General features: G+C 38.6%; 1 protein-coding gene across 1 annotated transcript in view; it reads right to left on the reverse strand.

Moving 5' to 3' along the window:
* CAMK4 (calcium/calmodulin dependent protein kinase IV) overlaps nt 1-21,906 on the reverse strand; it is a gene marked incomplete at its 3' end in the record, with an annotated part of 231,581 nt that overhangs the window by 70,132 nt on the left and 139,543 nt on the right. The window contains exons 3-4 of the mRNA XM_082621912.1: nt 18,022-18,084; nt 15,964-16,046 (exon numbers count right to left, since the gene is read on the reverse strand). Of these exons, the coding sequence (XP_082478038.1) occupies nt 15,964-16,046; nt 18,022-18,084 (146 nt within the window). The remainder of the gene's footprint in view (nt 1-15,963; nt 16,047-18,021; nt 18,085-21,906) is intronic.

Consider the following 21,906-nt stretch of genomic DNA (forward strand, 5'->3'; position numbering starts at 1 on the left):
GAGGGAGAACCACTGTATGTATACATGCTTCCCAAAGCAACATGCAACAGGTAGAAACGTGACTGTTATCCTTAGGAATAAACTCACAGTTACATAGTTTCTAGATATTATTGTAATAATATGGATCTTTTTAGAAACTTATTTTGAACAAAGTCAAAGTGATTCAATTCAGCAAAATAGAGTATTTGTTTCATGAGGCAACAAATAATTCCTACAAAAAATTTAGTTGAAATTTTTAAAAAAGCCAATTAAGTTGAACCACATATACACAGTTAAGAGTTTATAGCTTTATGCAAAATATACTAGTGACTTCAATTTTTAGAAGCAACAATACGTTCAATAGGAGTTTTAGAGCTGTAAAAACAGGAGAATAATTTTGGTTGATATTTTTGTCTTTTGTATTTAAACATACTTATCGCTATATTTCTTTTCAGATTTAGTAATTTCCTTTTCATGTTTCTTACATAATAAGAAGGCAGTTAAGATGCTACCAGCGTTTTAATATCATTTTCAAAGGTCCAGGGCCATGTAGTTTTTAGCTATGCTGCACAATTTCCTGTTGCTCCATTGTAAGCTGTGCTAAAAATAAAATCTCTCCTAGGATTTTAATCACAACACTGACCCAAAAGGCTGCCCTGGTGTCCCAGTTCCTACAGGTCTCTCAGTCACTAACAGGCCTAGCTACATCTAGAGATCTGGGAAGGAATCACAATGGGGTGTGTTTCCTTCGACTCCCAGGCTGTGATTCTTTGGCCCAATAGGCGTTATCACTCCAAGACCATGCCTTTTACTTCCACTGTTTGCTACATTGGCCCACATGCTCTTGCCCACAGTTGAGACTGTTTTTCTTCTCATCATTTTAAACTTGTAGGATGAGAAAACACAGGCAATGCCTATTTCTCTCCAAGGATCTGCTTTAAAATATGACTTTTGTACATTTGCTTCTGTCACCTTAATTGCTGCAAATTGAATTGAGCTCATCTCCAGCCCAGTAGTTAGCACAGACAATGCAGCTGAAGAGCTCTAATCCAATCATATCCTGAGGCCCTCAGACTTCCTGGCACAAAGATTAAGAGCCCTACTGCTCTCCCCGCCACTGGCAGCTTTTTCTTAAATGGAGATGTTATTAGATGACTGTAAGTTTATATGAGAAAGACATTGGTCTGGTGAAAATGTGTACTGAAGGATCGAATGACACAGGGTAAAAGCCCCAAATAATACGAGTTTCAGGAACCAAGTTTTAAGGGCTGCCAGTACATCATTATGCTGCTACATACAAAACTGTATTTAAATGAATTCCGCCGTACCCTGTGTAAATCCACCACTCCTACATAAGCTTCATTCACTGCTTTTTCTTATTACATTCATGTCACCTTTGTCTGTATTGATGCTTTTTCTAAGAACTCTCCCAAAGAGTATTAAATTCATATGCTTAAAAAAAAAAACAGTTTCAAAGGGTACTACTAGCACCGGTTAAATTTGAGAAGCTAGAGAGAGAGTGAGGGAACTGTGGATCATTGTGGGTGCTGGACAAAGAGTTGACAGTATAGGAGAAAGAGGAGGCCAAATCAAAATGTAGACCTGGCAATGGGCCTAAGGGATTCCCAGTCCAATTCTCTCATAGTGTAAATGAAAAGCCTGACCCAAAGATATATAAATTGCCCAAGAGCATAGAGTTTATTCGATCATTCATCTGACAAATATCTAAAAATTACTTGCTTTCTGTCTAGAACAGCTTCTAAGATGGACATGAAGATACTCATATCTAACCCCCTCGTCAGTGTGCTCTGCCTTGGCCATCACTTTGCCCTTCCCTCTACCCTTCACCTGCTAATTTTCTATTTCCCATTTAAGATTCAGCTCAAAAGGCTCTGTTAGCTCCCTGAAGTCATTTCTGGCTTAGAAGACCCCCTTAATTTGTAACCAATGTACTGTGTTTATGCCCCAATTATAGCATTTATCTTCCCCACATGAATCCTTACAGCCAAATTTGTGACCAGTCTCTAGCAAATGCAAAGTATCTTGTGATAGGTTTTTTGTGTACTACTGATTCTTATCTTTATTTTTTTAGTCCCTTGTCATCCTTTATTTTTTAATCTTGTGACAGTGTGGTTGTCTCTATAAGCCTAGTACACTTTTTTGGAGGTGATGGTAGTATTAAAAGTAATATTTGGGTCCATATCACAGTTTACTTTCCCTCTTCTAGACCGTGAGCTACTTGAGGGTGAAGACAACGTCCTCTGGTTAACACGGTGGTGAGAAGAGAATAAAGTGGGTAGTGAATCTGAAATGGTAGAATGAGGCCAGACTATAAGGGGTTTTGTTTGCCATGTTTAAAAGAATTTACTTGAACTAAAAGTAGTGAGTAGCCTTCTGGGCTGATCTGTGATCAGATGAGTGCTTTAAACATAGATGGATGGAAGAGAGTGAAACTAATGCCAGTTAGGAGTCTATTGCAATGGGAAAGAGAATGTGAAGGCTCAAAAGGACAGAAGCAATGGGAAAGGGGAGAGGGAATGGATTTGAGAGCTGCTCATAGAAAGAATTGTGGGGAGGGGGGCAGGGAGAAGTGAGAGGAAGAGGGAGAAATCAGTGATTAGCTTAGCTGTTAGGTCAGTTCACAGAAGTAGGGAGGAAAAGCGAGATTGAGAGTTGAGGGAAAGATGCTGAGTTCATTTCAGGACATACTGATTTAGAGGTACCTATGGGACTTGTAGGTGAAAATGTCTAGCAGATTGTTGAAAATACTGTTTCCATCTCTGCTGAGACAACAGTCACCAATGTGACTGAAGCCACAGGAGAGCATCCAATTTACCTACGAAGAATGTATGAAGAACTTTAGGAAAGGCAGACATTTAAGGGATGAAAAGAGGAAGAGGAACTCAAGAAAGGGATCAAGATAAAGAAAACCAAAAAGTAAGATAAAAACCAAGGGAAAAAGATGCTGTCAAAAACTGTACTAAAGATATGGAGAGATTTAACCAACAATATAAACTAACACAGACCAGATTCTCCAAAAACACATAGCCTCTGGCCTCGGCAGATCCTTAGTGCTTCTGGAAAGTCTTTATTCTTGTCTGTTCTCACATTTCCAAACTTTACCACTTCTTTCCTCAAGTGTTCTATTCCATTCTCTCCCAGCCATTGTTAGGAGATCAATTTCTCTTCAACAATACTGAAAGAATAGAGCCTATCAAGTCTGAGCTACTTAAACCTCTTACACTCTCCTCTCCCCCAACACAATCCCATTCCCAGTCCTAGGCAACCACTGCTTTGCTTTCTGTCTCTATAGGTTTGCCCCTTCTGGAAATTCCAGATAAATGGAGTCATAAAATATGTAGTCTTTCCTGTTTTTTTTTTTTAACTTAGCATAATGTTTTTGAGGTTCATCCATGTTACAGTATATATCAAAGGAACATTCCTTTTCATTGGTGAATGATACTCCATTGTACATTTTGTTTGTTCATTTGCCTGTTTATGGACAATATAAGTTATTTCCTCTCCTAGAACACAACCTACTCTGTCTGCAGGCATCCATTTGAGCCTGCTGTGATGCCCCCATGGGACTCTGACCAGGAGTCTCATATTTTTTCCCAACATCCATGAAGGTGTACAAGGCTAACTTGTTAGTTTGTAAGTAGGCTAGAATTATATCCCAGCCCTGATATTAAGTCCTCTTTTTCAAAACTGTTGTGACTATTGTAGGTCCTTTGATTCTTCTGCAGCTTGACTATGCTTCTGAAGAAGAGGGAAACTTTTTTTTAAAACAAACCCTTTTATGTGGCTCTAGATCTTATTCCTTCAGTGTCTTCTCTGGGATGTTCCAAATAAAAGTCCCTCTCACACAGATCTCTCCTGCTTCCCCATCCTGTAGCCTCCTTCCCATCAGCAAATTAATGTGTTACCAGTGTGCCAGCTTAAAATAATAGATAAGCCTCCATTTATCCTGTGTCCCTTTCTACTACCTCACTTTTATTTTTCCCTTCAGAGCCAAGCTTCTGGGAAAAGTAGACTTTAAATCTAGTCCAAATCAAAGTATATGTTTTCTTCATATGTAGCCAGATAAAACTGCATAAGGGAAGACGTATTTAAAATATCCATGGTTGAAAAACAAGTATATATATATTAACGTTTAAGTTAAGCCAACACTTAAGCAGAATAAAATGTTACATTACTAATTTGAAGTTTTATTTTTAAGTATTAAGAGTACTGGCATTTGCTTACATAGCAGCAGCATGGCATGGTAGAAAAATCATATGCTTTGGAATCTAATGTACTTGAGTCCAGTTTCATTTAATTATTGTTGTTGTAATTATTAGATCCAATGTAAACTGAGTGACCTAATGGTAGTTAAAGGAACACTCTGATCCTCAGTTATCTGGTCTACAAAATGTATATATCAAGGCCTACCTTGTATATGTGTTGCTGTGAGGATTAATGAGATCATGGTTAGTAAAATGCCCTGCCACTGCCAGGACCGCAAAAGGCACTCACAAATGGCCCTCATTATAGTGACAAATTATCCTTTTAGACAATAAGATTTTATAGGTCTTCACTTTAGACAATTACATTAATGACTAATTTTTGACACAATAGTCTTCACAAATTCAGATGTGTTCTGATTTTGGTTAACGAGAATACCAACCATGACACAACTCCATGGAGACTAGAGAAAAGACCCAAGTTCCATTTCCAGAATCTTTTCCTCATGACAATGTCCTGAAAATTCCATTTACTTCCACCAAGAGTAAGAGACCCAGGAATGCTGAAGTAGAAATGACTATTAGGACTGATATACTAGGACTCTGTCAGGTAATTAATGGGGTAAATTCATAATCCCCAAACATAAGCACTACTTCCCCTGCATGTTGATGACTTGTTGTTTGGAAAGAGAATATTTTCACTTTTGAGAAATGAAAAAAGAAAGTTTGTAGTCAGACAGATGTGAGTTTCAGTCCTGACTTTATCACTTATCAATTTCTACAGTTGGTGTTCTTGAAAAAAATGGGGAAAATAATGCCTTAGAAAAACATGAAGGGTGATTGAGTGAGTTAAGTTATACACAGTTTTGCATAGGACCAACCAATACATCAGGGATTCTCCATAAACACAATAAACAATAGTTTATTCCCTTGGAAATGATTTAAAAGGTGCTAACTGGATTTAATAAGAAAGACAGTGAGGCCATATGAGGAGTAAGAGTTGGACAAAAAGACACATCAGCTGCCTATTTGGGGAAGATCATTTACCCTGACTCATTCTCAGTTTCTACATCTGTATAGTGGGGACAATGCTCTTCATCTGCTTGCCACAAAGGGTTGACATAAAAGAGGAAGACACACTAGTGTCTGTGAAAGAACTTTTAAAACCACATGTACTGAATTTTTGCCCTCAGTAATGGTGGGGTAGACAAGCGTACAGGCAAGAACAATGAAAACAAGCTAATAAAATATATTTTAAAGTATATTTGAAGACATCTCAGAGTTACCAAGGAAGTTAAGGCTTTAGGAGCCAAGATCTAGAAGAGAAGAAAAATCCAGAAAAGCAAACCTGATATCTGATGCCTATGCTTTCCCTTTAAAAGCATTTACTGATTCTAAATCAGTAGCTGATGGGCCATCTCACAGGGTAGAGGGAACAGAGGCTGGCATTTAGGGTCTGTCTGTCAAGGAAGGGGGGCCCTGGCAAAATCCCCTGGCTTAAATTGGGACCCTTAAAGAGCAAAACCCTATGAGTAACAGTTGACAAGAAATAGATCCACCCTCAGGAAGCTCAGCTTTGAATCAGTCCACTGCCTGATTAGATTAAAGAGATCTGTTCCTTACCTTAACTGCCTGCTGGAGCAAAATAAAATCTGCTCTTTTGGAAGGCAACAAGATTTAAAGCCTCATATTCTAAAACCTTTTATACATAATGTTTAGATTTGAACAAACATAACGTAGCAAGGAAAAACACAAGGAGAAAACAGAAAAGTAAAGACAATTAAAAATTCACAAGATCTTCTGATACTGGAGTTAGACAAAAATCAGAAAAAAAACCTTAAAAAAATTTAATTAGAAGACCAGAAGGACACTGCTAAATTAGTTGTCTTAAAATACAATCATTTTCTGGAAAAAAAATATTTGAAAATTTACTCTTTTTGTTTTACATCTTTATTAGAGTATAATTGCTTTACAATGGTGTGTTAGTTTCTGCTTTATAACAAAGTGAATCACTTATACATATACATATGTTCCCATATCTCCTCCCTCTTGCGTCTCCCTCCCTCCCACCCTCCCTATCCCACCCATCAGGTGGTCACAAAGCACCGAGCTGATCTCCCTGTGCTATGCGGGTGCTTCCCACTAGCTATCTATTTTACGTTTGGTAGTGTATATATGTCCATGCCACTCTCTCACTTTATCACAGCTTACCCTTCCCCCTCCCCATATCCTCAAGTCCATTCTCTAGTAGGTCTGTGTCTTTACTCCCGTCTTACCCTTAGGTCCTTCATGACATTTTTTTTTCTTAAATTCCATATATATGTGTTAGAATACGGTATTTGTCTTTCTCTTTCTGACTACTTCACTCTGTATGACAGACTCTAGATCCATCCATCTCACTACAAATAACTCAATTTCGTTTCCTTTTATGGCTGAGTAATATTCCATTGTATATATGTACCACATCTTCTTTATCCATTCATTGGATGATGGATACTTAGGTTGTATCCATCTCCTGGCTATTATAAATAGAGCTGCAATGAAGATTTTGGTACATGACTCTTTTTGAATTATGGTTTTCTCAGGGTATATGCCCAGTAGTGGGATTGCTGGGTCATATGGTAGTTCTATTTTTAGTTTTTTAAGGAACCTCCATACTGTCCTCCATAGTGGCTGTACCAATCCACATTCCCACCAGCAGTGCAAGAGTGTACCTTCTCCACAACATCTCCAGCATTTATTGTTTCTAGATTTTTTGATGATGGCCATTCTGACTGGTGTGAGATGATATCTCATTGTAGTTTTGATTTGCATTTCTCTAATGATTAATGATGTTGAGCATTCTTTCATGTGTTTGTTGGCAATCTGTAGATCTTCTTTGAAGAAATGTCCATTTAGATCTTCTGCACATTTTTTGATTGGGTTCTTTGTTTTTTTGTTATTGAGCTGCAAGACCTCCTTGTAAATTTTGGAGATTAATCCTTTGCCAGTTGCTTCATTTGCAAATATTTTCTCCCATTCTGAAGATTGTCTTTTGGTCTTGTTTATGGTTTCCTTTGCTGTGCAAAAGCTTTGAAGTTTCATTAGGTCCCATTTGTTTATTTTTGTCTTTATTTCCATTTCTCTAGGAGGTGGGTTAAAAAGGATCTTGCTGTGATTTATGTCATAGAGTGTTCTGCCTGTTTTCCTTAAAGAATTTGAGAGTTTCTGGACTTACATTTAGGTCTTTAATCCATTTTGAGCTTATTTTTGCGTATGGTGTTAGGGAGTGATCTAATCTCATACTTTTACATGTACGTGTCCAGTTCTCCCAGCACCACTTATTGAAGAGGCTGTCCTTTCCCCATTGTACATTCCTGCCTCCTTTATCAAAGATAAGGTGACCATATGTGTGTGGGTTTATCTCTGGGCTTTCTATGCTGTTCCATTGATCTATCTTTCTGTTTTTGTGCCAGTACCATACTGTCTTGATTACTGTAGCTTGATTACTGTTTTTCGTTCTCAAGATGGCTTTGGCTATTCGGGGTCTTTTGTGTTTCCATACAAATTGTGAAATTTTTTGTTCTAGTTCTGTCAAAAATGCCAGTGGTAGTTTGACAGGGATTGCATTGAATCTGTAGATTGCTTTGGGTAGTAGAGTCATTTTCACAATGTTGATTCTTCCAATCTAAGAACACGGTACATCTCTCCATCTATTTGTATCATCTTTAATTTCTTTCATCAGTGTCTTATAATTTTCTGCATACAGGTCTTTTGTCTCCTTAGGTAGGTTTACTCCTAGACATTTTATTCTTTTTGTTGCAATGGTAAATGGGAGTGTTTTCTTGATTTCACTTTCAGATTTTTCATCATTAGTGTACAGGAATGCCAGAAATTTCTCTGCATTAATTTTGTATCCTGCTACTTTACCAAATTCATGGATTAGCTCTAGTATTTTTCTGGTAGCATCTTTAGGATTCTCTATGTATAGTATCATGTCATCTGCAAACAGTGACAGCTTTACTTCTTCTTTTCTGATTTGGATTCCTTTTATTTCCTTTTCTTCTCTGATTGCTGTGGTTAAAACTTCCAAAACTATGTTGAATAAGAGAGGTGAGAGTGGGCAACCTAGTCTTGTTCCTGATCTTAGTGGGAATGGTTTCAATTTTTCACCATTGAGGATGATCTTGGCTGTGGGTTTGTCATATATGGCCTTTATTATGTTGAGGAAAGTCCCCTCTATGCTTACTTTCTGCAGGGTTTTTATCATAAATGGGTGTTGAATTTTGTCAAAAGCTTTCTCTGCATCTATCGAGATGATCATATGTTTTTTCTCCATCCATTTGTTAATACGGTGTATCACCTTGATTGATCTGCATATATTGAAGAATCCTTGCATTCCTGGGATAAACCCCACTTGATCATGGTGTATGATCCTCTTAATGTGCTGTTGGATTCTGTTTGCTAGTATTTTGTTGAGGATTTTTGCATCTATGTTCATCAGTGATATTGGCCTGTAGTTTTCTTTCTTTGAGACATCCTTGTCCGGTTTTGGTATCAAGGTGATGGTGGCCTCGTAGAATGAGTTTGGGAGTGTTCCTCCCTCTGCTATATTTTGGAAGAGTTTGAGAAGGATAGGTGTTAGCTCTTCTCTAAATGCTTGATAGAATTCGCCTGTGAAGCCATCTGGTCCTGGGCTTTTGTTTGTTGGAAGATTTTTAATCACAGTTTCAATTTCAGTGCTTGTGATTGGTCTGTTCATATTTTCTATTTCTTCCTGATTCAGTCTTGGCAGGTTGTGCATTTCTAAGAATTTGTCCATTTCTTCCAGGTTGTCCATTTTATTGGCATAGAGTTGCTTGTAGTAATCTCTCATGATCTTTTGTATTTCTGCAGTGTCAGTTGTTACCTCTCCTTTTTCATTTCTAATTCTATTGATTTGAGTCTTCTCCTTTCCTTGATGAGTCTGGCTAATGGTTTATCAATTTTGTTTATCTTCTCAAAGAACCAGCTTTTAGTTTTATTGATCTTTGCTGTCGTTTCCTTCATTTCTTTTTCATTTATTTCTGATCTGATCTTTATGATTTCTTTCCTTCTGCTAAATTTGGGGTTTTTTTGTTCTTCTTTCTCTAATTGCTTTAGGTGCAAGGTTAGGTTGTTTATTCTAGATGTTTCCTGTTTCTTAATGTGGGATTGTATTGCTATAAACTTCCCTCTTAGAACTGCTTTTGCTGCATCCCATAGGTTTTGGGTTGTCGTGTCTCCATTGTCATTTGTTTCTAGGTATTTTTTGATTTCCTCTTTGATTTCTTCAGTGATTACTTCGTTATTAATTAGTGTATTGTTTAGCCTCCATGTGTTTGTATTTTTTACAGATCTTTTCCTATAATTGATATCTAGTCTTATAGCATTGTGGTCAGAAAAGATACTTGATACAATTTCAATTTTCTTAAATTTACCAAGGCTTGATTTGTGACCCAAGATATGATCTATCCTGGAGAATGAATGTTCCATGAGCACTTGAGAACAATGTGTATTCTGTTGTTTTTGGATGGAATGTCCTATAAATATCAATTAAGTCCATCTTGTTTAATGTATCATTTAAATCCTGTGTTTCCTTATTTATTTTCATTTTGGATGATCTGTCTATTGGTGAAAGTGGGGTGTTAAAGTTCCCTACTATGATTGTGTTACTGTCGATTTCCCCTTTTATGGCTGTTAGTATTTGCCTTATGTATTGAGGTGCTCCTATGTTGGGTGCATAAATATTTACAATTGTTATATCTTCTTCTTGGATCGATCCCTTGATCCTTATGTAGTGTCCTTCTTTGTCTCTTCTAATAGTCTTTATTTTAAAGTCTATTTTGTCTGATATGAGAATTGCTACTCCAACTTTCTTTTGGTTTCCTTTTGCATGGAATATCTTTTTCCATCCCCTCACTTTCAGTCTGTATGTGTCTCTAGGTCTGAAGTGGGTCTCTTGTAGACAGCATATATATGGGTCCTGTTTTTGTATCCATTCAGCCAATCTGTGTCTTTTGGTGGGAGCATTTAATCCATTTACATTTAAGGTAATTATCGATATGTATGTTACTATTCCCATTTCCTTAATTGTTTTGGGTTTGTTATTGTAGGTCTTTTCCTTCTCCTGTGTTTCTTGCCTAGAGAAGTTCCTTTAGCATTTGTTGTAAAGCTGGTTTGGTGGTGCTGAACTCTCTCAGCTTTTGCTTGTCTGTAAAGGTTTTAATTTCTCCATAAAAACTGAATGAGATCCTTGCTGGGTAGAGTAATCTTGGTTGCAGGTTTTTCTCCTTCATCACTTTAAATATGTGCTGCCAGTCCCTTCTGGCTTGCAGATTTTCTGCTGAAAGATCAGCTGTTAACATTATGTGGATTCCCTTGTGTGTTATTTGTTATTTTTCCCTTGCTGCTTTTAATATGTTTTCTTTGTATTTAATTTTTGACAGTTTGATGAACATGTGTCTTGGCGTGTTTCTCCTTGGATTTATCCTGCATGGGACTCTCTGTGCTTCCTGGACTTGATTAACTATTTCCTTTCCCATATTAGGGAAGTTTTCAACTATAATCTCTTCAAATATTTTCTCAGTCCCTTTCTTTTTCTCTTCTTCTTCTGGGACCCCTATAATTTGAATGTTGGTGCGTTTAGTGTTGTCCCAGAGGTCTCTGAGACTGTCCTCAGTTCCTTTCATTCTTTTTCTTTCCTCTGCTCTGCAGTAGTTATTTCCACTATTTTATCTTCCAGGTCACTTATCCGTTCTTCTGCCTCAGGTATTCTGCTCTTGATCCCATCTAGAGTATTTTTAATTTCATTTATTGTGTTGTTCATCATTGTTGTTTCATCTGTAGTTCTTCTAGGTCCTTGGTAAATGTTTCTTGCATTTTGTCTATTCTATTTCCAAGATTTTGGATCATCTTTACTATCATTATTCTGAATTCTTTTTCAGGTAGACTGTCTATTTCCTCTCCATTTGTTAGGTCTGGTGGGTTTTTATCTTGCTCCTTCATCTGCTGTGTGTTTTTCTGTCTTCTCATTTTGCTTATCTTACTCTGTTTGGGGTCTCCTTTTTGCAGGCTGCAGGTTCGTAGTTCCCGTTGTTTTTGGTGTCTGTCCCCAGTGGCTAAAGCTGGTTCAGTGGGTTGTGTAGGCTTCCTGGTGGAGGGGACTAGTGCCTGTGTTCTGGTTCATGAGGCTGGATCTTGTCTTTCTGGTGGGCAGGTCCACATCTAGTGGTGTGTTTTGGGGTGTCTGTGGACTTTTTATGCTTTTTGGCAGCCTCTCTGTTAATGGGTGGGGTTGTGTTCCTGTCTTGCTAGTTGTTTGACATAGGGTGTCCAGCACTGTAGCTTGCTGGTCGTTGAGTGAAGCTGTGTGCTGGTGTTGAGATGGAGATCTCTAGGAGATTTTAGCCATTTGATATTATGTGGAGCTGGGAGGTCTCTTGTGGACCAGTGTCCTGAAGTTGGCTCTCCCACCTCAGAGGCACAGCCATGACTCCTGGCTGCAGCACCAAGAGCCTTTCATCCACACGGCTCAGAATAAAAGGGAGAAAAAGTAGAAAGAAAGAAAGAAAGAAAGAGGATAAAATAAAAGATAAAATAAAGTTATTAAAATAAAAAATAATTATTAAGAAAAGCAATTAAAAAAAAACGGATGGATAGAACCCTAGGACAAATGGTGAAAGCAAAGCTATACAGACAAAATCTCACACGGAAGCATACACATACACACTCACAAAAAGATTAAAAGGGGAACAAATAATAAATCTTGCTCTCAAAGTCCACCTCCTCAATTTGGGATGATTCGTTGTCTATTCATGTATTCCACAGAAGCAGGGTACATCAAGTTGATTGTGGAGATTTAATCCGCTGCTCCTGAGGCTGCTGGGAGAGATTTCCCTTTCTCTTCTTTGTTCGCACAGCTCCCAGGGTTCAGCTTTGGATTTTGCCTCGCCTCTGCGTATAGGTCGCCTGAGGGCGTCTGTTCTTCGCTCAGACAGGACGGGGTTAAAGGAGCCGCTGATTCAGGGGCTCTGGCTCACTCAGGCCGGGGGAAGGGAGGGGTGTGGATGCAGGGTGAGCCTGCAGCGGCAGAGGCCGGCGGGATGTTGCACCAGCCTGAGGCGCGCCGTGCGTTCTCCCAGGGAAGTTGTCCCTGGATCCCGGGACCCCGGCAGTGGCTGGCTGCACAGGCTCCCGGAAGGGGGGCGTGGACAGTGACCTGCGCTCGCACACAGGCTTCTTGGTGGTGGCGGCAGGAGCAGCCTTAGCGTCTCATGCCTGTCTCTGGGGTCCGCACTGTTAGCCGCAGCTGGCGCCCGTCTCTGGAGCTCCTTTAAGCAACGCTCTGAATCCCCTCTCCTCGCACACCAGGAAACAAAGAGGCAAGAAAAAGTCTCTTGCCTCTTCGGCAGGTCCAGACTTTTCCCCGGAGTCCCTCCGGGCTAGCCGTGGTGCACTAACCCCCTGCAGGCTGTGTTCACGCAGCCAACCCCAGTCCTCACCCTGCGCTCCGACCGAAGCCCAAGCCTTAGCTCCCAGCCCCGCTTGCCCCGGCGGGTGAGCAGACAAGCCTCTCGGGCTGGTGAGTGCTGGTCGGCACCAATCCTCTGTGCGGCAATCTCTCCGTTTTGCCCTCCGCACCCCTGTTGCTGTGCTCTCCTCCGCGGCTCTGAAGCTTTCCCCCTCCGCCACCCGAAGGGGCTTCCTAGTGTGTGGAAACCTTTCCTCCTTCACAGCTCCCTCCCACTGGTGCAGGTCCCGTCCCTATTCTTTTGTCTCTGTTTATTCTTTTTTCTTTTGCCCTACCCACGTACGTAGGGAGTTTCTTGCCTTTTGGGAGGTCTGAGGTCTTCTGCCAGCGTTCAGTAGGTGTTCTGTAGGAGTTGTTCCACGTGTAGATGTATTTCTGGTGTATCTGTGGGGAGGAAGGTGATCTCCGCTTCTTACTCTTCTGCCATCTTCCCCCTCTCCTGAAAATTTACTCTTAAACAACCTCAGAACTTGTCCACTTAAAAAGCCCACAATTATAAGAATTGTGACTAGATTGAGAAAGACGGAACAGAAAATGTTCTGGAGGTTTTTCCATGATATCGTAATTTTGTGGAAATATCTTGGGGGGATTTTCTTGGACACAAAATATCACTGATTTTAATCCCTAAAATTGTAATCCATTGTCCTATGCAATTTACTATTCATACTCTACATGAAGCAGCAGAGTCCACTTGGATTTAGCATGTTTCGGTTTTTAGGAGCACCATAGAACAGATCTTTTGTTAATAAAATACAACCATGTTGACTATAGTGGACTAACATAATTATCGCTTCATCAGTTGCTCCATTTGTTCATTCACTAGATACTATTAGAGTCATCATTAGACCAGAAATGAATTTCTATCATTACAATTAAATATGTTTGGTTTTTGACCTAAGTACAGGAAAAAGAGACCATATTTTGAATTTTAACTCTCAAGAAAGAAAGCAATAAATGGATAATAATGCAGGATATATTTTCAGTTTGATACAAATTTAAAGATAACTGTAGAATTAAGTAACTTAATGGCAACAGATATGTGGACAACAACATTCAGGGGGAAAAAAGTCTATTATCTACGACCACTAAGAATTTATAGAGTAGTTGAGTGCTCTACTGGCTGTCTGCCATTCTTTAGATGTCCTCTGTTAAATCCAAATATTTCATCCATTTATCATTGTAAATGAAATTTATCTACAGTATTTAGTTTTTCACTCTTATCTATAGCTGAATTAACTCTATTCCATCAAAATCAACTAGACTGCAAGATGAGAGAACCAGAAAGCCTGGGGAGAAGGGAAGGAAAGAGACTCCTGATTCCAAAATGATTCAAACAGAGGTTAGACGATAAATAGTAAGTGCCGTTGGTAGATGACAACTTCATTGTGAAATTCCTGTCCCGCAATTATTTACAAAGAACAGATTTTTCTCTGTTAGACCATAATTAGCAGAGAAATATGTAAGTCTTCCTTAGGAAGATCTCACGGCTCCAAACCAGCAGGATCTAACTATAATTTGACTGTGTTAATGTACCTAAAGAAGGAATATGTCCACGAAAGAGTCAGCTAAAAAGGTGTTGAAAAAGGACCAATTGTTGGCAAATTTAGGCAACATTCAAATAAACTAGTCCAGAAGGGTCTTGACTAAGCATATGGGATCATGACAGTTTTAGGATAAGGCTATCCTTATAGTGGATCAGAGTGTCTCAGCTTCCTTAGGATCATAGTACAGCTTCAAATTTGTTCTGAGGTTCAGAGAAGTTAAGCAAACCTCTATGTTAGTTGTTTGTTCCTTAAGTCAGGATTTAAAACCATGAGTCTAACTGACTATGAGCCAAATACCACAAGAAGTATCAATATATGTCTAGGCTACCTATGCTTACTTCCCTCAGGTGATTCATTTATTTGTAAAGAATGAATATAGTTTAAATGCTACAATTTAAAAAATCTGATAAATTCACATAACTTGCTCTAAGGAAACTTTAATATACATCTGAACAAAATGTTGAAGATACATATGTAGCTCCAATCAAGGCCATTTTGCTCCTTCCTATCTGAAGATCCAAATCTGCACTGGGTAACATTAAAAGCAGACAGGAACTTTGAAAACCAAATACGAAGACTTTTGGAAGCTCTTAAAGAGGCAGTAAATTTAACTGGGTAGAGTAGAGGTGGGGAGGAAGGGGAGGCATGCTCTTCTCCTAACACATTCTAAACCCTTAGGTATCTTTCTCCTCAGAGTGCATTCATTGTAGCAGTTGCTCACTCACCCATTCATGCAGCAAATATTTATTGAGAATTTACTGTGCTCCAGGCACTCATGCTACATTAGCAGTTCATCAACCTCTCTCCTGTCTTCTGTCTTCAGTCCACTTCTCTCTTAACCCTTTCTTCAACCAACAAGACCTTTACACCACAGAAACTGCAGTTTCTTACCATTTCTGATATATACCTACTCAGTCTCTTTGTCTTCTTCCAATTCCATTCTTGCTTAATTACCCTGTTCAGCACAGCAAAGAGCTCCCAAGAGCCCGTCAGGGCAAAGAGGGAATTCTGAGAAGATGAGGAGGGTAGGAAAGCTATGGAAGCTTAAAGTGTGTGTCTCTTGTACAAATAGTGTGCCTATATTATGCTCTACCGGATTTCCAGAAATACTCCCTGCCATCCTCAAACCTCTGCCTTGAGTGATGAACATATGAACAGACAACTAAAACTGGCTATAATTGGATATAACAGAACATGTTTTTCTCTGCAACTTGGAACTCTTTACACAGCCTAACAAAGAAAGTAGGCCTAGAAACAATCATTTGGAGAGAATTGATTTTTATGGCTTTTGGATCATAATAAAGAATACTATTATAAATACATGTTTAACTTTCTATAATTCTCATTGAACATTTTCTCACAAAATATTCTCATAAATCTTACTGTTTAGTTTAGATTTAGTATGACTTTAGAAATTCTGCTTTTTATCTAGAAGTAAATGTTTGCAGAAGTAAATAGTACAATGTTTCTATTTTTGTTCACTAAGCATCCCAAATTTTAGTCTACCCACATCTTATCAAATATCACTTTCTTTCCATTCTATACTCCTTTTAAGATTTATTTTAGTAGAAGTTATCAACTGGTATAATATGTCATTATGAAAAATTTCAGGAGAAATTTCCTTTTGGTTATTTTTAGTGACTGGAAGCAAAACCTTACTGTGGTCACATTGCCAGGACCTACTCACCTGTCAAACAGCTCTCCTCCTGTGACGAGTTCTAGGACCAGACTGATTTCTGTAGGGGTTTCAAATATCTCTTTAAGTTTTATCTGGGAAAAGATATTAAAAAAATCACAAATTCTTTATTTTCAACTTTCTAGGAAATAGTTAAAATTATGGCTACAACAGCACTCTCTGTAACAGCAATATGTTGAATCATGGTTAAAAAAGCTTCCTTATTCTAGTACCAGGCAATCATTTGTCACTCTCTGGTTGTTGTTACCTCATTTCTTCAAAGGTCCTTTTGAGTTTTTATATTTTTCATCTTGATAGTTGAAAGATACCTGCCCTAGAAATGCTTAAATTTTGCCAAATCATCCCAATTTCTGCATTTCAACAGAATTAAAAAACAAACAAAAAAAAAAAACAGAAGCAAACAAAACTTCCTAAACCATTTGAAAGCATCATGGTTGGTAGAGATGCAAATGCCTCTTTCTCCTAGAAAGGGACTTCAATTAGGGGTCTGAGACAGAACAGGACCAGGTTAAAGTCTGTCTGTAGGGAAAGGGAATCCCTTAACAGCTAAAAAGTTGCTGGTAGATGAAAGGATACTCAGAAAAGTAACAGTGATAGGGATTTGATTGACCATAACAGGGTTTTCATCACATTCAGATAATCTATCCAATTTTGGATATTTTCCTTCTGAGAATCTAGTGACCAGGACTGATCTATATTTGAGGAAAATTCCATATTGACTTCTCCTTGAAAGAAATAAGACGGATAATGTAAAAGTGGTGATTATATATGGTAAATGTTGTTAATTGCTTACCCAAAGCCCTTCTCCCCCTACTTTACTGCAAACAGAACCCTGATTTGTTTAGGGAAGCAAGGTACCTGGCCTTAAATTATGGATTATGTTTGGTCTAAGCCACTTATGATAACCCTACTCCCTAATTTTCCAGTCTCCATGCAGTTTAGGGTGATCTTGTGACCAGATCTTGTGGCCACAAACTGAAGAGAATTCTACTGCAGCTGGAAATTCTGGAAAAAGCCTTTACACTTCTCATCAGACTCTGCTCGTTAGCCTTTCCACTACTTTCTGTCTTGAATATAGACCTGAAGACTTGTGAACACTGTGGAGCAGCCATTTTAGGACCATGAGGGAAAAGCATGTAGGTGAAAGCCAGTGCACTGAAGATGGGCGAACCAATGGATGGAAGGTGTCTGGGTCCTGGATGGCATCACTGAGGAAATGAACGAGTGTTAACAACTGCCTGCCTTCTGATTTCTTACAACATAAGAAAAATATTTGTTTAGACCACCATATTCAAGTTTTCTGTTATTTACAGCTGAGTGCATTGCTAACTAATATACAAGTTTTAAGCACTTTGCCTTGAGCCTAAGCATTGCAGGTCATCCTTGGGAACACCATAACTTTCTCAGAGAAATGAGTGAAATATTTTACATAAGTGACTCAATTTATAGAAACAAGTTATGGCCTGGAAAATGATTTTGTTCTTTTCACTTCATTGGCTCAAGAAAGCTTTTCCCCAGCCCTTCTTTCCCTCAGTGCCTTTGTCTGGACATAGCCTAGAGCAGAGCTTGGGAGGACGTTTTATTTTCGCCATTCAAGTACATTATTTATTTGAATCTTCACATTGTCTCTGAAGCAAATACTCTCTCATAGGAGAGTGAAATGACTATGGAAAGCAATGCATTTTCTTCACAGGCATTTTCAGCAATGGCATATTAGTAAGATAGGCCCACAAAAGGAAAAAAGCCAGTGTCTTATTAGAGTGAAAAAAACTCTCCAATTTTAGTTATCCTCTTATGCATGAAAACATCAATGGTATATATTGCTGATCTGCCCATTTTGAAACTCTTTCAAGGGGTATTATTCTTAAGATTTATTCAGTTAAAAATAATTGAAAAACGGGATCAGATAAGGACAGGAGCTAGGCTAAGGTGGCTACTTACTGGAGGTGGAAGAATCCCTTTCTCATCATCAGAATGGACAGTAAAGAACAAAAATCTCATCCTATAACATTGGAGATTATTTGAAATAACAGGCTAAAAACCACTTACAATGTTTGGATGTGAGAGGCGAAGAAGAACTCCTATCTCAGTCCTTACGATTTTTTTGTCCACCTAAAAGGCAAAATGAGAGAAACTGAAAGATACTCCCACCTTAGAAATATCTTCATTGTAGCAGAGAGTCAGAAACAGCAATAACCACCTGGTTGAATCAGGTCAATGGCAGAGGTTAATTTCTAAGTGTTGCCTTCCTCCCTTTTTTGTCCAGCTGCATGTCTTTCCTCTCTGTTTCAGACATAAAGAGAACTAGTTACAAATATGGGTCACAACTTGTCAGACCGCTTGTGTGGCCACTTTGCCATCAAAAATTATCACTATCACCACGAAGGCAAAACTATTTCTACCTATTTCTCCTCCTTCTCTTCCTTTCTTTTTTGGATCCTTGACCCAAACCCATTGGAGCTGTCAATCACTTTGCCTGCCTTTTTCCCACAGAAGTGAGCACTTAACCCAGCCTAACCAATCAGAGTACTCTCTTCTCTGGCCAAAGTGACTTGAGTCAGGGATATCCACCAGATCCAAGTCATTACAATATGGGTCCTCCCCCCAAATTTTGCTCAAATAATCAAGAAAGAGGTATTCTCTTTTCCTCTGAAATTGTGAGAGCAAGAGTATAGAGTCTGCCACTACTAGGGACCATTTTTGATACCATATGGAGATCACTTCACTGAAAATGGAGCCAACACAGAAAAAACATTGCTAGAGATGAAGAATGAGTACTGCTGACCATGTAATCCACTGGATTCAGTTATGCATAAGCTAGTTTGCCCTTTGAGCTATCTTATTATGTGAGCTACTGAATCTCCTTTTCTACTTAAGTTATCTGGAGTTGCTTGATGCTATCAGTGATGTAAGCTGAAGGAAAATAAAGGGGTTTAAGGAAATGATAACTCGATATGAAAGCCTGGAGTAGAGATTTGGATAAAGCAGTTCCTCAGATCTATGTGTTTTCTGGGAGGGAAGAGGACCTACAACATTCATCATATTCTCCAAATGTCTGAGGCAGAGGAAAGCCTAAAAATCTGATCTATTTAAACAAGAGAAAATGTGTTCCATGGAACTGGGGAGTCAAAGATCTCTCTTGAATGTATATGTAATGAATGTATAGTACATAGTAAGGGTCTAATGTAGTTTTTAATGTGCTCAGCCTCATGTTAAACAATGCTGGGCATATGAAAAAACAATCAAAATATCATCTTTTTCAGAGGAAGATTAAAATCTAATTTTGGGCATAAGACTCCTCTAGAGGATCCCATAAGAAGATAGAAAAACATAAGTTGTAAACAAGTTTTGTTTTAAAAATTCCATTGTTCAGTGCAAGATCATTTTTCTGTGAGTCAAAATACAGCTATCATTCAAATAGTGGGCTAACTCTAAAAGATTTTGAAATTATTAGCGATTAAAAGTCATGCTATTGGACTTCCCAGGTGGCGCAGTAGTTAAGAATCCACCTGCCAATGCAAGGGACATGGGTTCGATCCCTGGTCCAGTAAGATCCCACAAGTCGAGTAGCAACTAAGCCCAGGTGCCACAACTACTGAGCCCGCATGCCACAACTACTGAAGCCTGAATGCCGAGAGCCTGTGCTCCGCAACAAGAGAAGCCACCGCAATGAGAAGCCTGCGCACTGCAATGAAGAGTAGTCCCTGCTCACCACAACTAGAGAAAGCCCGTGCGCAGCAATGAAGACCCAACACAGCCATAAACAAACAAACAAACAAACAAATAAACAAACAAACAAATAAATAAATTTATTAAAAAACCAAAAACGTCACACTATGGTTAATATAAAATGAAGAAAGACTTGTTAAAGTGCACACAGGTGATGCTAGTGTGATATGTGGGCTGCTGATGGCCACTCAGTGATATCAGACAGCCCAACACATGGGATATTGACAGCATGGTCTGTGGGTAATGTAGTATTAGAGGAAAACGCTATAAAAGTTCTTTTATCTTGTTAAAAATCACATATTTCATGAAAATTTACTATTGAGCAAGAGTCATTCTACTTGTATCAAAAGGGAGAGCTCTGAGAAAGAGGGGCATTGCTAAAACAGGCAGATGACACTGACAGATCTCTTCCAAAGCGTTCTTGGCTCACATTCCATTTCACTTCTGTAGATGCTGTTGAGGAAAATTTGGATATAGATGATAATTTTAAAATTATTTAAAAATTTTAAAATTTTTTTCTAGCTTTGCTGAGGTATAATTGGTATACAAAAAAACCACATGTAATTAATGTATACAATGTGGTGAGTTTGGACACGTGTATAGATTCATGTTACCATCACCACAATCAAGGTAATAAACATATCCATCACCTCCAAAAGTTTCCTGTGTCCCTTTGTTGTGTGTGTGTATGTGGGGTGTGTGTGTGTGGGGGGGGTGAATAAGCACACTTAATGTGAAATCTACCCTCAACAAATTTTTAAGTGAACAATACCTTATTATTAACTCTAGGCATTATGTTGTACAGTAGATCTCTGGAACTTACTCATTCTGTATAACTGTAACGTGATACCCATTGAACAACTCTCCATCTCCTCCTCCACCTATCCCTTAGGAAGCACAATCCTACTCTCTACTTGTATGAGTCTGACTATTTTAGATGCCTCATATAAGAAGAATCATTCAGTGAATACAGATTTTTTTAAACGTTTTTATTGGAGTGTAATTGTTTTACAATGGTGGGTTAATTTCTGCTTTATAACAAAGTGAATCAGCTATACATATACATATATCCCCATATCTCTTCCCTCTTGTGTCTCCCTCCCTCCCACCCTATCTCACCCCTGTAGGTGGTCACAAAACACTGAACTGATCTCCCTGTGCTATGCGGCTGCTTCCCACTAGCTATCTATTTTATATCTGGTAATGTATATATGTCCATGCCACTCTCTCACTTTGTCCCAGCTCATCCTTCCCCCTCCCCATATCCTCAAGTCCATTCTTTAGTAGGTCTGCATCTTTATTCCCGTCTTGCCCCTAGGTTCTTCATGACCTTTTTTTTTTTTTTAGATTCCATATATATGTGTTAGCATACAGTATTTGTTTTTCTCTTTCTGACTTACTTCACTCTGTATGACAGACTCTAGGTCCATCCACCTCACTACAAATAACTCAATTTCGTTTCTTTTTATGGCTGAGTAATATTCCATTGTATATATGTGCCCCATCTTCTTTATCCATTCATTTGTCGATGGACACTTAGGTTGCTTCCACATCCTGGCTAGTATAAACAGAGCTGCAATGAACATTGTGATACATGACTCTTTTTGAATTATGGTTTTCTCAGGGTATATGCCCAGTAGTGGGATTGCTGGGTCATATGGTAGTTCTATTTGTAGTTTTTTAAGGAACCTCCATACTGTTCTCCATAGTGGCTGTACCAATTTACATTCCCACCAACAGTGCAAGGGGGTTCCCTTTTCTCCACACCCTCTCTGGCATTTATTGTTTGTAGATTTTTTGATAATGGCCATTCTGACTGGTGTGAGATTATATCTCAATGTAGTTTTGATTTGCATTTCTCTAATGATTAATGATGTTGGGCATTCTTTCATGTGTTTGTTGGCAATCTGTATATTTTCTTTGGAGAACTGTCTATTTAGGTCTTCTGCACATTTTTGGATTAGTCTGTTTTTTTGATATTGAGCTGCATGAGCTGCTTGTATGTTTTGGAGATTAATCCTTTGTCAGTTGCTTCATTTGCAAATATTTTCTCCCATTCTGAGGGTTGTCTTTTGGTCTTGTTTACGGTTTCCTTTGCTGTGCAAAAGCTTTTAAGTTTCATTAGGTCCCATGTGTTTATTTTTGTTTTTATTTCCATTTCTCTAGGAGGTGGGTCAAAAAGGATCTTGCTGTGATTTACGTCAT

This window comes from Mesoplodon mirus (genome assembly GCF_964341445.2).
Source record: "Mesoplodon mirus genome assembly, chromosome: 5".
NCBI lineage: Eukaryota > Metazoa > Chordata > Mammalia > Artiodactyla > Ziphiidae > Mesoplodon > Mesoplodon mirus.